The sequence below is a fragment of the Accipiter gentilis genome, chromosome 2, assembly GCF_929443795.1.
Source record: "Accipiter gentilis chromosome 2, bAccGen1.1, whole genome shotgun sequence".
Classification (NCBI taxonomy): domain Eukaryota; kingdom Metazoa; phylum Chordata; class Aves; order Accipitriformes; family Accipitridae; genus Astur; species Astur gentilis.
Window position 1 is genome coordinate 55,073,730 of NC_064881.1, and position 15,531 is coordinate 55,089,260.

The 15,531-nt window shown below is 44.6% G+C and overlaps 1 protein-coding gene across 28 annotated transcripts in view; it reads left to right on the top strand.

Moving 5' to 3' along the window:
- SCRIB (scribble planar cell polarity protein) overlaps positions 1–15,531 on the top strand; it is a 113,776-nt gene that overhangs the window by 94,195 nt on the left and 4,050 nt on the right. For 24 of the 28 annotated variants that reach the window (XM_049829851.1, XM_049829868.1, XM_049829860.1 and 21 more), the window contains 7 exons: positions 573–741; positions 3,540–3,629; positions 3,935–4,123; positions 9,217–9,356; positions 9,737–9,774; positions 10,640–10,714; positions 13,443–13,494. In XM_049829851.1, the coding sequence (XP_049685808.1) occupies positions 573–741; positions 3,540–3,629; positions 3,935–4,123; positions 9,217–9,356; positions 9,737–9,774; positions 10,640–10,714; positions 13,443–13,494 (753 nt within the window). Of the gene's footprint in view, positions 1–572; positions 742–3,539; positions 3,630–3,934; positions 4,124–7,427; positions 8,232–8,368; positions 8,534–9,216; positions 9,357–9,736; positions 9,775–10,639; positions 10,715–13,442; positions 13,495–15,531 lie in introns of those variants that run through there. The other 4 variants (XM_049830097.1, XM_049830106.1, XM_049829933.1 and 1 more) reach the window with 3 other exon arrangements.

Sequence of the window (15,531 nt, forward strand, 5' to 3'; positions counted from 1 at the left end):
CACTGGTGACTGGTCACCTGCAGAATACCTACCTGCGGAGAGCAGCCTGCTTTCTGGCCCCTTTTGTCCCTGATCCCCTTGTAACCTGTATGTCTGCCTGCCTAATGGTTCCCCCACTCCACTGCCATGTGTGGAGGCCTGTCACCAGCACTTCAGGCTTTGGTCCCTCCAGGAGGCAAGTGGGAAGATCAGACTCCAAACATGTATGCAGATTCCTATGGCTGTCCTCTCTGGGGAATGGGGCAGAAGAGTTTGCGAGTCTGCATGCAACTTCCAGTTGGAGGATGAGTACACTCAGCATGATGAACTGTTGGACATCTGTTCTACAGAGTGTCCAGGAGTGGAAGTTTAGTGAATAAGGAAGGAGGGACTGGGGGAATGGTGTAGAGTTTGTTACATATGAAGCATTAGTGGAGTGGAAGAGAAACAAAGGCATCCATGGAGAGGGTATGGACTTAAAACAGCACATATTTGCAGGGTTGATGAGCGTAAGGACCTGCCCAGAGGCGGCATCCTTGTGGGGGTTTAGCAAGTGCTTTGTGGTGTAAGATGAGCCTGTCTTATTTTGGCAGCTCGAAAACTGCAGCAGAAACGTACCCTTCTGTTGGAGGAAGAGGCAGAAGAGGATGAAATGGTAAAACAGGTGCCTGAGATGAGCGTGCAGTCCAGTGTCATCATTGAAGGAGTTGAGTACAAGATTGAGAGGCTAAATGGAAGGAGCATCCAGGCTCCAGCAACTCGGTAAGACAAGACTGGTAGCTCAGTACCACCTACATGTGTCAGAAGTGTCCCAGTATCAATAATTTTCAGGGAAGAGGGCTGGGCAGAATTTCTTCTTCAGCATAGAAGTGGGCAGGTTTTTCCAGCTCTTTCTTTTCAGAATAGCTGCTTCAGCTATGTATTTGGGTATGTAGAGATGTTGATTTTTAGAGGTAGCTAATTCAAGATAAGGCCTGATGCTGAATCTACGTTTGGGTTTTTTTTAGGGTTTTGTTTCCTGGTTCTCCTGGACTCGTCCTCCAGGTTGCCTTGATGTTGTTTTTCTAATTCTTGGGCATAGAAATGGGAAATGAGAAAAGGCTTCTCATAAGACTTTTGATAAAAATAAGGCTGCACTAGAATAAAGCTGAAGCTGCCCTTACCTGACTCTCTCTTCTGAGTCTTTGGTACAGACGTTCTTCTCTTCACAAACACTTCTATTGTCAGTCTTACAGAGGCTGAAAACACTTACCCTGTCACTTTGAATCTCATTTCTCTCCCTTGTTTCTGTCCAGTCTTTGTTGAGGAACTTCTCACATAATGAATGCACTGAGACCTTCCACCTCCTGTGCTGACAGGGCAACTCTAAGGAAGGATAGCAGCCAAATGCAAACCAGCTTCTTGGTTTCATGTGAAAGCCTACTTATCCCTTCTGTTTTCATATTGAAATGTAGGACAACAGTAAGGCTGGATCAATCCATCAGATGACTTTCAGTTGCTTATTATTTATGCTTGAACAAAGGCGAGGCAGTTGAATAGACTGAATTTGTGTTTCTTGAAATACTTTTTTTGTCATGCTAGAATAGAAACTGAAATTTCATCAAAATAAACTTGAGCCGTAAAAATAAGGGCTCAGAGTCATGATAAACTTTCTCACTGCCAACTGAGCCACAGTAACTGTGTGCGTGTTCTTAACCCGTGGAAAACGGGCTTGCATGACCTTCTTTCATTACAGATTAAACTGAGTGGTATCTGCATGTGCATCACTTAAGAGTGCAGATGGTAGCTACAGCTCAGCTGATCTGATCTTTGCTGATCTTTGCAGTAATTTGGTTATGAGCATAAAGCCTCAGTGTGTCAAGCAGTTGTGCATAGAGTGGCTACGTTGAGAATCACTGTTCTGAGATCACTCGGGATTTGTCCCTAGCCCAGATGTGCATTCACTTACACCCCAGGAGGGTCATCCTTTGTTAACATTCATGCATATCTGACATCAGCAAAGGAAAAAGCTGGAAGCAGCCAGGCTGCCCATCACGTAATGGTAGCTGGAAAGAGCCAGGCTAGAACTGTGCAAGAACTTGTCAGCAAACACAAAGCCTTACATTTGAAGAGTGTGTGTGTTAGTGGATGGTTGATCTCCAAATGAATAAAATGAGTTCTGATGTTAGAGAGTGTGAACATTTATGAAATCAACAAGGAAATGTTTGCAGCGATGGAGAAGCTGCTGTTGAGCAAAATCATTAAGGGTTGTGTCTTCAAATGGAACTATTTGTTGCTGTCCTGGTTTCAGCAAGGATAGAGTTAATTTTCTTTCTAGTAGCTGGTACAGCGTTACGTTTTGGATTTAGTATGAGAAGAATGTTGGTAACACACTGATGTTTTCAGTTGTTGCCAAGTAGTGTTTATATTAAGTCAAGGATTTTTCAGCTTCTCATGCCCAGCCAGCAAGAAGGCTGGAGGGGCACAAGAAGTTGGGAAGGGACACAGCCGGGACAGCTGACGCAAACTGGCCAAAGGGATATTCCACAGCAGGTGACATCATGCCCAGTGTATAAACTGGGGAGAGTTGGCTGGGGGAAGCGCATTGCTGCTCGGGGAACTAACTGGGCATCGGTCAGCGATGGTGAGCAATTGCATTATGCATCATTTTTGGTATATTCCAATTCTTTTATTATTACTGTCATTTTATTATTGTTATTATTATCATTATTATTTTTTTCCTTTCTTATTTCAACCCAGGAGTTTGTCATGGTTTAACCCCAGCCAGCAACTAAGCACCACGCAGACGCTCACTCACTCTGGGCCCCCCCCCAGTGGGATGGGGGAGAGAATCAGGAAAAAATATGTAAAACTCATGGGTTGAGATAAGAACAGTTTGATAGGACAGAAAGGAAGAAACTAATAGTGATAATAATAACAATAATAAAATTACAATAATAAGGATAATAAATGTTATTAATATTATCATTTTTAAAAAAGGATTGGAATATACAAGTGATGCACAATGCAACTGCCCACCACCCGCTGACTGATGCCCAGTTAGTTCCTGAGTGGCAATTCCTCCTAGCCCCACTCTCCCCAGTTTATATACTGGGCATGATGTTACACGGTACGGAATACCCCTTTGGCCAGTTTGGGTCAGCTGCCCTGGCTGTGTCCCCTCCCAACTTCTTGTGCCCCTCCAGCCTTCTTGCTGGCTGGGCATGAGAAGCTGAAAAATCCTTGACTTAATATAAATACTACTTAGCAACAACTGAAAACGTCAGTGTGTTACCAACATTCTTCTCATACTGAACCCAAAACATAGCACTATACCAGCTACTAGGAAGACAATTAACTCTATCCCAGCCAAAACCAGGACAGAGTTTTACCTTTTTCCTTCCGATTCTCTCCCCCATCCCACTGGGTGAGGGGAGAAGTGAGTGAGCGGCTGCGTGGTGCTTAGTTGCTGGCTGGGGTTAAACCACGACAGTTGCTTTCTGGGGCTTGGATCTGTTCCGAACCTTTCTTGGGTGTGCCAGCCTGTGGTACTGTTAGCTGATGTGCTTGTTTTGCTCTAGGCCCTCTGAGGTCAATGAGAACAGCAGCTCACAGAGGAATTCACTGGAAGAGGGAATCAAGCCTGAACAGAGAACCAACTCTATGTCTGGGTAAGTGGATCAGCAGTGTCCTTTGCCTAGGAGCTGCCAGATGATAGAGCAGGTGGCTCCTCCTTTTTGGCAGACGTAAGGTGTAAAAGGAAGGATTTAGCAGAGAAAGGGAAACTGTGATCAGAACCAACTTCTTAAGAGAAACCTCTATTATGTGTCCTTCCATCTCCCAAGGCGATGTCCTTGGATGTGGTACTGAAGAGTTGATTGGGGGTGTTGGTCATCACCTTTTATCTTGAAAACAGGCAGGTAAGAGTTGTGGTGGACCAGGCCAGCCTACCTCTCACTGTTCTTTCTCTGCCCAGGTTGAGTCCATTATATCTTGGAGCAGGCGATCCAGTGGCACCTGTACGGACAGCCAAAGCTGAACGGCGGCATCAGGAGCGATTGCGAATGCAGAGTCCTGAGCTTCTGAGTGGTCAAGAGAAGGAGCTTTCTCCAGCAGAACGACGTGCTCTGGAGGCAGAGAAACGAGCAATGTGGAGGGCAGCACGGTGAGACAGAAGAACCTTCACTGTTCTCTTTACTAGGCTAGTTCAGGAAAAGGGGACTTGCTGCATGTCTTTTGGATTACATGTTTTTAAAAACAGGGAATAAACAAGCGTTCCCAAGTCAGATGTTAGGGGAGATTATATAGTATCTGTTCAAACAGTGCAAAGCATCTGCTGCTTGGCTGAGCTCATCTGCTTCTGACAGCTACATGGGTGAGATGTCTCTTACATGTCAACAGTGCTTGCACAATCATGAAGACAGTGGAGTTTTATAAAAAACAAACAACTTTACATGATGATGAATGTATTCCTTCCCTCTCAGCCACACAGCTTCCCACCTTCTTTGTAACACATGAAAAAGATATTTATTGAAGCTGCAAGGTGACATATTCAAAATGAAAAATGGAAAGAGCATTTCACATATTCAGTGTTGCTAGACTGGAAAACTTGCTGAAGCCAAGAAATTAGCAAGGTGAGGTCCTTCTTATCCACACAAGCTGTTTCATCAGCTATGAAAGAGTGATTAAAAATTGTTTTGGAAGAAGGAGAACTTCCTAGCTCAGAAATTAAGACTTGAAGCTAGTCCAGGCATTTACCGTGTCATATAATTCCTTTCAAAAATTAGTCCAGCTGCTCCCATAACTAATTACAGTTTTCCCGTAATGTTCTTCTAGGAGGCATTCAAAGGACGATCTGAAACAGTCTCTTTTGGGATTTGAATGAGAGCTTTTAGAGCAACAGCGCTGCTAGCAACTCATCCTTGCCAGCCTGCTAGATAAGACGCTGGAAGGATTTACCATGAGTTGTGATACCACTTGGCAATTCCAGTGTTTGTGCTTAGACATGGATGATAATGGTGCTGTCGTCTTCCGGGGAGGCTCTGAGGATGAAGAAATATGTAGTGGAATCCTCAGTGAGAGCTGGCTAATTATCTAGGGCTTTGAGGGTACAAAGCCTCCCATTGTTACTTGATTATGCAAGAGATCTGCTTGTGGTTTATTCAGAGCTGGACTAATGTTCCTAGTACCAGGGCTTTTGCCCTTCAAGAAAAACTTTCTTGGTATGCTCCAACTCTTTGCCTTGGATGAGTCCTTTGCCTGGTCTTCTCAGCTGGAAATTTTTTTCTGAAGCATTGCCTTAGTTTCACTGCACTGACTTGTAATGTCAGAAAGCTGAACAGGTCACTGGAAAGCCTGTTTGTTATATGGAACCTTGGTTTGGAAGAGATTGATTTCTGTCATCTTGTAGCATGTTTGTTAGACCTTTGATGCTGGCCCTGCTTTGAGCAGCTTTTGGATCAGATGACCTCCAGAGGTCCCTTCCAACATGAATTACTCTGTGAGTCTATACTTAGTAATCTCTTCTTCCCCAGCTCCCCCCTCATGAGGATGCCTGCATACAGGCACAGTGGTGACCAGGATGTCAACAGAGTATGCTCTGGCAGGATTGTTTCCATCCTGTGCTGCTGTTTCGTGCTTCAAATACTGTGGGATTCTGTCTGCTGCTCTGATTCACTGAATGTTCTGCTATATTTGGCATCTTATGCCTGTTCTAGTTGATGCTGTTCCCATGGTTTCTGTGTCAGCTTTTCAGGTGGCATCATTTGCAAGTGGAAGTTCTGTATTTTCACATTAAGACAGTAACAACCCTTTTACAAAAATACAAGTGGAAAAGAATATGTTAACAATGCCTGCCAAAACAGACACCTTGCCCTTGTGTTATAGGGCTAGAAGCTCCCTAGGTTGTTGTAGAGCCAAATGTGTGCTTACAAAACCATCACTTGGAAGAGGCTGACTGGGACTGAGATGACCAGATCCAAATTCTTGCTCTGGCATATAATTCTTAATGACATTGGACAGATCACTGAGTCCCTCTGTGCTGTAGATGCATGGAGAGAGGACTGTAATAGCACTTCTCTGTCTCACAGGAAGGCTATGAGCGTGGAATACGTTAAAAACTGACTGTCAGTGTGATGCTGTGTAAGCACTACAGTGTTGTCAGGAGTAGACATCTTGCACAGAATTGCTGCTCAGTCTTCACATGTTAAAAAAAAAAAAAAGCTCCACTGCTGTATTTGATCCAACAAAACAGAAGTTGTCTGTCAGGCTTCTCCTCCTGAAAATCAACATCACTGTGCTTGGAGAGGTGGTAGGGATTGGTCTGTCATCTCTTCCCTATTAGATATGCAGGATTTTCTTTCCCTCATGCCGCCACTTCCCATGCATATTTCTTCATACAGCGGGGCAGGCTTTATGAGGTAATGTCAGCTCTGCTTCCTCCTAAGCTTAAGCATTAACATATCCAAGGAATGCTATAATAAAAGCTTTGTTTAAGATGGGTGTCGAGAGGAGAAACATGATATTGCCTGCACAAACCTTTGAAAGCAAAACCCTTACAAGGACATTGCTCACGTCACAGAATGTATGCCACTTGCCTCAGGACTCTGTTCTTCTGTGAACTTGTTGCTGTTGCCATCAGATAAAGAAATCTGAAAATGCTGGGGCGGAGTGGGGGCAGGATTTTTTTAGGTGACTACATGATTTGCTTCTGTAACATTACTGTACATCTGACTAAGTTTTGGGTTAGCTAGGATTTTGCTGAAATTGCTTAGGGCACAGTAAAAGTTCTACATTACGCTATAGAAGGGTTAGTGATTGTTGAGTACAGTGGTTTTGTCCACTATGGGCAGGAGACAGTTCCCTGCATTCCAAACCTTCAGTCTCTTCTCTTCTAAGCGTGTTTTGTTCATGGAAAATGAACTAGTGAAGGGAGAGCCTTTTCGAGGTAAGAATACTTGACAAGGAGAAGCAACTTCTTGCTTTTTAGTTATCAGATCCAATGTACTGTTTTTTAAGTTCTGCAGACCAGGTCCTCCACTCTGCTTCACTTCTGATACCAAGGTGTAGCTTTTTATTCAGTTCTTGGAGAAGTGCCTGGCTGATTCCTTGGGTAGGGTTAAGGCCATGCTTATTTTGGCATTGGCAGGAATCAGTCAGTCACCATAATGTGCTTCTTTTTGTAAGACAAGGATGGACTCTTCCCTGCTACTGCAGATCTCCCGTGATGACCTGGTCTTCTTAGGATCTCTCTTCTATAACTGCTAGAGCAGGCACAGTGACATGATGGCAGCCAGGGCTCAGGTCTTATTTCCAGAGGCCCCCAGGCAGCACTACATGTGCTGTGTGTGAGGGAGGACTGTATTGCCCTGCACGTGGTGCTGCAGCCTCACTAACCTGTATTTTCTTTAAGTGCATGCCACTGATTTTATTACTTTCTTTCTAATCTTCTATCTTCTGCTTCTTTCCAGTTCTCTGGTCTGTGTGCTGTCACTCGTGACCCCATCAGTTTGCACCTTCTTGGGCTTTCCTTTTTCTCCCTGTGTCATCAGTGCTCTGCCAGGACATGTGATGTGCCCCCCCCTTCCCCTGCCCACTGTCCCCCTACCCCCCCCAGCACACACCCCTGTGCTCTGTTGGGACAAACACACTGGGACCCATGCTACATAAGTGTTCTGGGCACACACAGCCGCCGGCATTTGTGCCGTAGGAAGAGTGTGATTAAGAAGGTACAGGCACATATCGAGGGGGGCAGGTGTCCAGCAAGTGCTATATGCATCTTGGCAGTTTTCCTACCATGCCACATGCTATTTTACAGATGCACTCACCTCTCCAATTGCATGTGTTCAGGGCCGGGTGGCAAACAGACCTTTGGTAATGTGCTTGTCCATTTTGCTTCCCCTTTTCTCGTGGTCAAAGAAAGGTGCATGCTAACAGGTGGTCAGATATATGTATGCAAAGGTACACCAAGAGACTTATCAAATGCGTGCACGCACACTCACTCACGCCCTGTATTCCCTCAGTCTGCTTCACACATACACACTTCTTTGTAACTACCTCCTAGGCCTTTTCCATTGGTCTGCTGGGTGTTTCTAGTCCTCTCCTCCTAGCCTATGAGGAGGGCACTCTCTAGATGCTGAGGCTCTGAAAGCTAATGCTTCTGGGCACATCATCCCAGATTGCCCTCTGAAGGTTCCTGCTTCTTTCTGCAACAGTTGGTGTTGGACAGGATCAGATATAGGAGCCTGTTTTAATCGAGGCTACCCCTATATCAGACCCACATTTCTCCTTGCCAGGGTATGTTCCTGTATCTGTTTCTTTCTTTCCCTGCGCTTGTCCGCTGCGATGTTCATCACCATCATCTCCTCTTCCTCTTCCTCCTCCTCTTCCTCCTCCTCCTCCTCCTCCTCAGATCCTCAGCTCTTGAAGACAGTATTAAACAGTACGAGCAGGATCTGGCCAGGAAGCTGTACCAGTCCCGACAGTGGGCACCTGCTCCTGGGGCCAGGCCAGCTCAGATGTCTAGTCCAATGCAGAGTCACGCCTCAAGAATCCCTGGGTCAGGAAGCCAATCCAGGTGTGCACAGCCCCCTCCCTGCCAGCTGCATGCTCAACAGCCCTGTCTGTATCCCTACATCCTAATGCAGTGCTCCCAGCTGTGGCCTGCTAGGGGTAGGGAGGCAATTTTAGTGGTTGCTGGTGTTCATTTCCCTGAGGTCCCACAGACTACCGGCAGTTGTTTCAATGAGAGTGAGGGGGGATGCTGGGTCTGTTTGATTGGGAGAAGGGAGCAGACATTTCTGAGGGCTGAGCCCACTTTTTCTTAGCTATTTCATAATCTCCTGATGGCTGAAGAGGGTTAAGATGCAACACACTGAGAGCACAGAGGAGAGTAAAGCCCTGAGAACTGATCCTATTTATTTGAGCCCCTGCAGTTCCTTTCCCAGCTTGGGTTGCTCTCCCATCGTATATGGTACCTCTGGAAAGGCCTGCAGCTTCTCAGTGCGTTGATGCTTAGCTCTAGGCTCTGTCTGTTCAACACATATGATGGCATGTGTGTTTCGGGATGACACCAAACCAAGCTGTTCTCTCCTGCTTTGAAAGTCTGTCTGCCTCAGGGAACCACGGGTGCTTAATTTTGCCTTTCTGCACTCAGCCTGTTGACTGTGGTCTAGCTGCTGGGCACAGAAGGTAGCATTATCTCTCGTCAAGAAGGCAATGTCTGATGTCTTTTTTCTCCCTCCCTCATTTCTGAGGCAGGATGAAATCGCTTGAACAGGATGCTCTTAAAGCCCAAATGGTTATTGCCAAGTCCAAGGAGGGGAAAAAACGCAGCACACTGGAGCAGCTGGCAGAGTCACCTTCACCTGTTCCTACCCCATCACCAACACCACTGGAAGGTACTGTATAGCTATCTCTGAGGAAAAAAGTTAATGCTTCTCTAGCTTAACTTGCTTGAAAGCAGACCTGTTGAAAGCAATTTCCTCCTTCAGCCTAGATTGGAAGGTCCTTTGGGGCATATGACATCTCTCAGCATAGGGAATGGGCCTGATCTATAGCAAATGTGAGAGAACATCTGAGGGATGGTTCCAGGGAACCAGAGCAAAAACAAAAACAGCATCATGACTTTTTAAAAAAACAGAAAAGAGGCATTTGTTCTGAGAAGGCAGTGTCTTTCCTGAGCAGAAAAAATGCTGCTAAATAGAAGGGGCAGATGCAGGGAAGTGTTGCATATAATACAGCCATTCACTAAATAGTGCTTTTCTGTCATCTTTTGCAGATTGCAGTCCCAGAAACGTCACTTCACCGGGAAGACTGGTATGACATACTTCTGCTTGCTTTTGTTATCTTGCCTATAATCCTGGGATTTCTTGGTTACTCAGCTTGGGTGTGGACTGTGCATCTGGGCCATGGGATCCCTACTTAAATACTTAAGTCAGGTCTGGCTGCATGGTATACAGAATAGTGAAGAGGGCACAGTGGATGGGACTCTACTGTGCCCATTGCTAGAGGCATCCCCCCTTTTTTGCCGCTATGATGTAACATCTGTTTTCTGTTTCCCTGTTTTATTATTTCATCCTTTTCTTGGTTCTTCATCTCTGTCTTCAGAAAGCCTTTCACTTCAGAGACTTTGGCCCCTTGTTTCCTCAACAGCATAAAACTGAGAACTTCAGCTGCAATCCTATTTTCCTTTTTCTGAGTACTGTATAAATGTAGCAGGACTTTGTTGCAGAGAACTGTCAAAATTAGTAAGACAGACAAACAGAAGAGTGGGAGCAGCTGCACAGAGAGAGGACCTGGTTTTGTCCAAGGTCACACAATACAGCCAACTCTGGATTGAAATCCTGACTGTGCTACAGCCATCAGGAATCTTGCCATGAATTTTCCCATGAAAATAGGTTTCCTACCTAACTTGGTGTGCGTGTGCATTTTAGTGGAGCACATCATGTTTTCTCTGCAACTTGGAACCTCTGTCCTGACACCAAAACAACTAAGAAGACAATGTCCCAGAGATGCCTCATTTTCAGAGGCTGTATTCAGGCAGTCTTGGCACTAACTGAGAATGATGCTCTGCTTCTGCTTTTATCTCTGCATAGGTTGCTTAGCTTGCTGCTGGTTTTCCATCCACTTCTCTCCCCTTACTCTCTCTTCTCTGTTTCTTCTCTTTTGCTGTCCCTTCTAGTCCATGTCTGAAAAGAAGTTTGACTACCGGGAATTTGCTGCTATTCCTTCTTCCAAACCTGTTTACGAAATCCAGGTATAAGCTGCATGCTGAACCATCTATTAGATTGGTTAGGGCTTGATTTGCTGGAAGTGCCTGCACATGAAGTGATGACCTTCAGAGTAGAGGGTGAATGACTTGAGGAAGTCTTCTTCCAAGGCCTTGTCTGTGTGGGAGGCAAAGACAACCAGCCATGCTGTATAACTGAGGGTTTATTGGAGACCTCAATCAAGTGGAATTGTGAAAAAGTTGGTCCAGATGGTTTTAAAATTAATGACAAAAGCTTTGCAAAGATAAAGCAGCTACATCTTCACCTTAATTGGTCCTGAAATATTTTGAAGTGAAAGATGAGAACTAAAAGGGAAGAAAAGCCTATAGAAATGATTGCCAACAAATTGCACACTGGAGCAAATGTTAACTTCAAACTGAAATGTATCCCGCATCCTGCCCAAGAAGCAGCTGTGGTGACAATTCTCACATGTTGTAACTGCTGTAGATGAACTGTGAAGTAATCATGTGGTAAAAGAACACCAAGTTTTGAGGGTGAGCGCCATGGCGAAGTTCTTCTCCTTCCTGAAATAACCTCATTTCATTTAAGCTGCTTTGTCATAGAATCAAAGAATGTTTGAGGTTGGAAGGGACCTCTGGGGGTCATCTTGTCTGACCCCCCTGCTCAAGCAGGGCCACCTAGAACCAGTTGCCCAGGAATGTGAACTGCCTTTCTCATATTGTCTGGATTAGTCATTAACTGATTGCATTTGTGACAGCTGATTTGAGCAGATACTGTATGTCTGTAATTTTTTTTTTTTTAGGTATTTTTTTTTACTTTTATAAAAGACAATGAAGCAGATACCTGCAGTTATACGTTTGTGCTGTGTACGGAGAGCTAGCAAGTACTGACATGTTGGGCTTTAACGTGCTGTCATGACACAAAGATCTCGGGTCCAAGCTGTAATCCCCAAGGCCAGGCTGACTTTAGCAGAGTTGCAGTTTGAGGATTCTCAGGCGGTTATACATGATTTGATGCATATTCTTGGCTGACTTCTTTCACTGGTGGTATTGCTCAGCTGTTGGTAGTCACTCATCTTTTTCTCTAAGAATCCCTTCCCTATTGGGGTGTGCAGCTGTCCAGATTCTGTACCAAGTGAGTTAGAGGGCTGGCCACTCAAGCTCCAGGGACAGCTCTGGACTACCCAAGTTTCCCCAAGCCTCTGCTGAGGCCACAGTGCAGCACTGGGTCTTCATGCAGCAGAGAAGGCGCCTCCAAAGGAGGCTACACCTCCAAATCATCAGGCAGTTCCTCTGGACCTCTCTCAGCAGTGCAATAATTAAGAGACTGTATTTCCTCCTGGCCATAGTCACAACTGTATCACTCACTTTGGATCAGTGCAATGCTGTTTGGCTGGGCTGTGTTTCTCAGCAATGCATGCCAAAGTCATCACAGTCTCCTGTGCTTTGCTCTCTACTCTTCATGAAGAGCATGATTTCTACCATACATTTGCTTTCTTTCTAAAGCACTAAATAGGCTGAGATCATCTCCCCCTCTTTCCTGCCTCCTCCAATTTCGCTGCTTCCACAAAATAGGCCAGATTATATGGAAATGTGGGTTTCTTGCACTCTCACAGCTTTGAAACTTCCCTAATGCTTTCCATGTAAGTGTATAGAGCTGCCATCCTTTATCCTACAACTAAAGAAAAATTAAGCTACTCCTCACTTGTGCTCTTGAGCTGACCAAGAAGACCCCTAAAAGATAGATTTGGATCAGTAGTGGCCAGAACTTTCAGATGGGTTGGGCATTATTAAACTTGCTGAATACTGAGCTCTTCTGAAACCCTATCCTTACATTTGTATAGCTCAGAGAAGCGTTGAGCTCAGTGTAAATATTCTGTACAAACCTAGAAAGAATAGTAGAAGTAACACATGCAGCCACTTTTGAAGTAAACAGAATACCTCAACAGAATACTTTGACCATTCTGTCCTTGAAGCACTATATACAGCTAGATCAAATTCTCTATTTCAGCAAAATAAGGAGGGCTTGGGACATCTATGCCTGTCCCCAGAGTAGTGCAGATTTTCAAGCCACCTCAAGTTCATGACCATGAACAAAGTTGTTTTCTCATGGTGTTGTCACTCTGGTCTGATGAGCTACAGACAGCTCCGGTTGTTGGAATGGTCTTCATTTTGTGAAGGCTTTACAATTAGGAGGAACTGGTGGAGTTTCATGATTATCACTTAGCCATTTCTCCAAAGCTGTCTTTGCCACCTTTTGGGATGTAACTGCTTCCTATCCCACATCAGTTCTCTACACATACCTGAATATAAAGGAGAAAGTTGATTTTGCCTAAGAAGCTAGGCCTGGGAACAGTGCAGATGCAGAATTAGGATCCAGGACTCTCAAGGAAACATAGCTCATGTCTTTGCTCTCCTCCCATGTTTCTACTTATTTTCTATAGTCTTTACGCTTTCTGCCTTTCATGTCACTTCCTATCCTCTCCTCCCTACACACACAAAGTAAAAGGAGGAGCGCTCTGATGGGCAGACACACACCTCATCCTGCAATTCAGGCAATGGGCTGCTTGACTTTAGCACAAACGATTAATGCTGTAATTGTGCATTCACTGAGGGTCATGCCCCAGCTGCTGCATGATCAGCGCCTTTGAGGGCAAAAGGTTCTCTGTAGTGTATTGGAAAGCTGGAGGTGGGGAATTATTACCTGGCACTAGTGTTACAGAGGTGGATGCTCATGTTTTCTGTTTTCTTCCAGTCACCTGATGCACCTGATGACCTCAGATACATAGATGACAGAAATAACTCAGGTAAGCTCATAGCCAAAAGGGTTGTCTTTGTACTACTTGCTTCCCACCACAGTTCTAGAGGGTTCCCCTTTGCCTGCTTGGGGAATCAACCCTGAGGACTTCAACTTCTTGCTGCTTGAAGCATTGTCCTATTTTGTCCTTTCTAGAATGAAATCTCCAAACTTGCCACGTTCAGTTTTGGGTAGGAATTTGCATTGTGCTTTAGTGATGGCTGATTTGCTGAGAATGGTGTGTAGCAAGCATGCCTAGTTTTCTTCTGGTTTTATGTTCTGGAGTAAAGAGTAGTAGTAGAATGTGGGTGGGAAGTTTTGGCCTCTGTCACTTGCTGTAAGTGGATAACATCCATTGTCCAGGGCCTGCTTTGTGCCCCTTTTGCTAGAGCAAAGAATCAGGCAGCTGCAGATAAATTCATCCTGGTTTAAGACTTGAGAGCATTTGGGTGCTTGAGTACCCAGGTGACTCTCCAAGTCTACTCTTGTGGATCTGTGTGCACAGTCACTTAACTACTTAACTAAAGAGTAATTAAAGCTTTGACTGCTGTATCTCTTCTGGCTGTCCTAGCTATGGTATGTCTTTCTGTCCCCAACTGTAATGGACAGACTATCTCCCACTTCATTCTAGGTGGCTGTAGTAATAGTGTGGAGCTCAGCAGGGCCTGCCTGCTCCTTAGTAGTACTTCTGTTTCCTTCAACAGTTGATGCTGGTTTTCTTCTAGCTGTTCTGCAGCTTCCCCCCCCCCTCCCCTTTATTTTACACGAGGAACAGTTTGTCTCTCAATTTTATCTTGGCAAATCTCTCTGAGTAAAGGCTGCACTCCAGACAGCTGATCCACGTATGGGTCATTTCCAGAAGGAGATTCTGCTGCAGAGATACTCAAGAAAAGCTTACTTTCCTGAGAACAACATCTGTTCTTCATCCCTTGGAGTAAACCTCTCAACCCTGGGTTATTCTCTTGAGGTAGTCCATTCAGTCAGTGTACATAACTAGGAGGTCACTGAAGGGTCGGGAAATAATCAAATGCTTAAGGGCTTCAGGCCTCACCATTGCCTGTCATTGGTCTCTTGGGCCCTCAAATAGAATAAAAGCCATAAAGAAAAGTGTATGGTGCTGTATCAAGAGTTTTTTAACCCAATCCTTAGTCTTTAAGTAATCCTTGTATCCCCTGTATGAGGCAGTGATGTGTGTGAGGCACCAAAAAAATACAGGTTTTCCAAAATCTTCAGCAGATGAAGATGCAACTAAGCTCTTTTGGCATGAGACAAAGCTCAAGGGTTTTTTTAGATTCCCCCTCCCCCCATCTCATTCTGTCAGGCAGTGTAGCATTTCAGCCAACATATAGATTTTTATTTTTTATGTAGATTTTGGCAAGTTATAACATCTGTATGAGGAATTTTAAAAATCATGCTTTTCTGCATCAGTTCCAGCCTCCTGCTAGGCCTGCTTATGTTTCTTTTCAGATATCCTTCTCAGAACACATAGAGTAAATATCTGGAAAGAAATACTTCTCTGGGAAAATACTTGAGAATTGGAGTGATTTTTACTTCATTTTTCTTTACAGTAAAATGAAAAGGAGGGGAAACCAGTCACCAAAGATCAAAGGAGTATATGCTGAACTAGTTCAAAACACTATGTGTGTGCATTCTTCTATTCCCCAACCCCTTTCCCCCCCCCCCCCCCCCCCCCCCCCCTCCTTCATTTGCAATCCTAGTTCTTCTTTGTGGGAATTGTTCCCACACCCCTCTGGACCTTTTTTATTTCATCTATGCCATTTTTAAGGCAGAGAAGGAGAACAGGGCTGCATGCAGTATTGCAAATGTAGGCGTATGATGAGTTTATGCAGTGGCAGATTTTGTATGTTCTCCCATCTTTTCCAATACCTAATCCTTGAAAGTGAAATGGTATTGCTGAGAAGTGTGCCAGTGTTTTCAGAAAGCTCCCCCTAATGACTACAGAATCATAATCTCATTTTAAGGATGTTGCATTTTATATGCAATTGGGATTATATTACTTTATTGAGCGTGAGCATCATCCAATAGT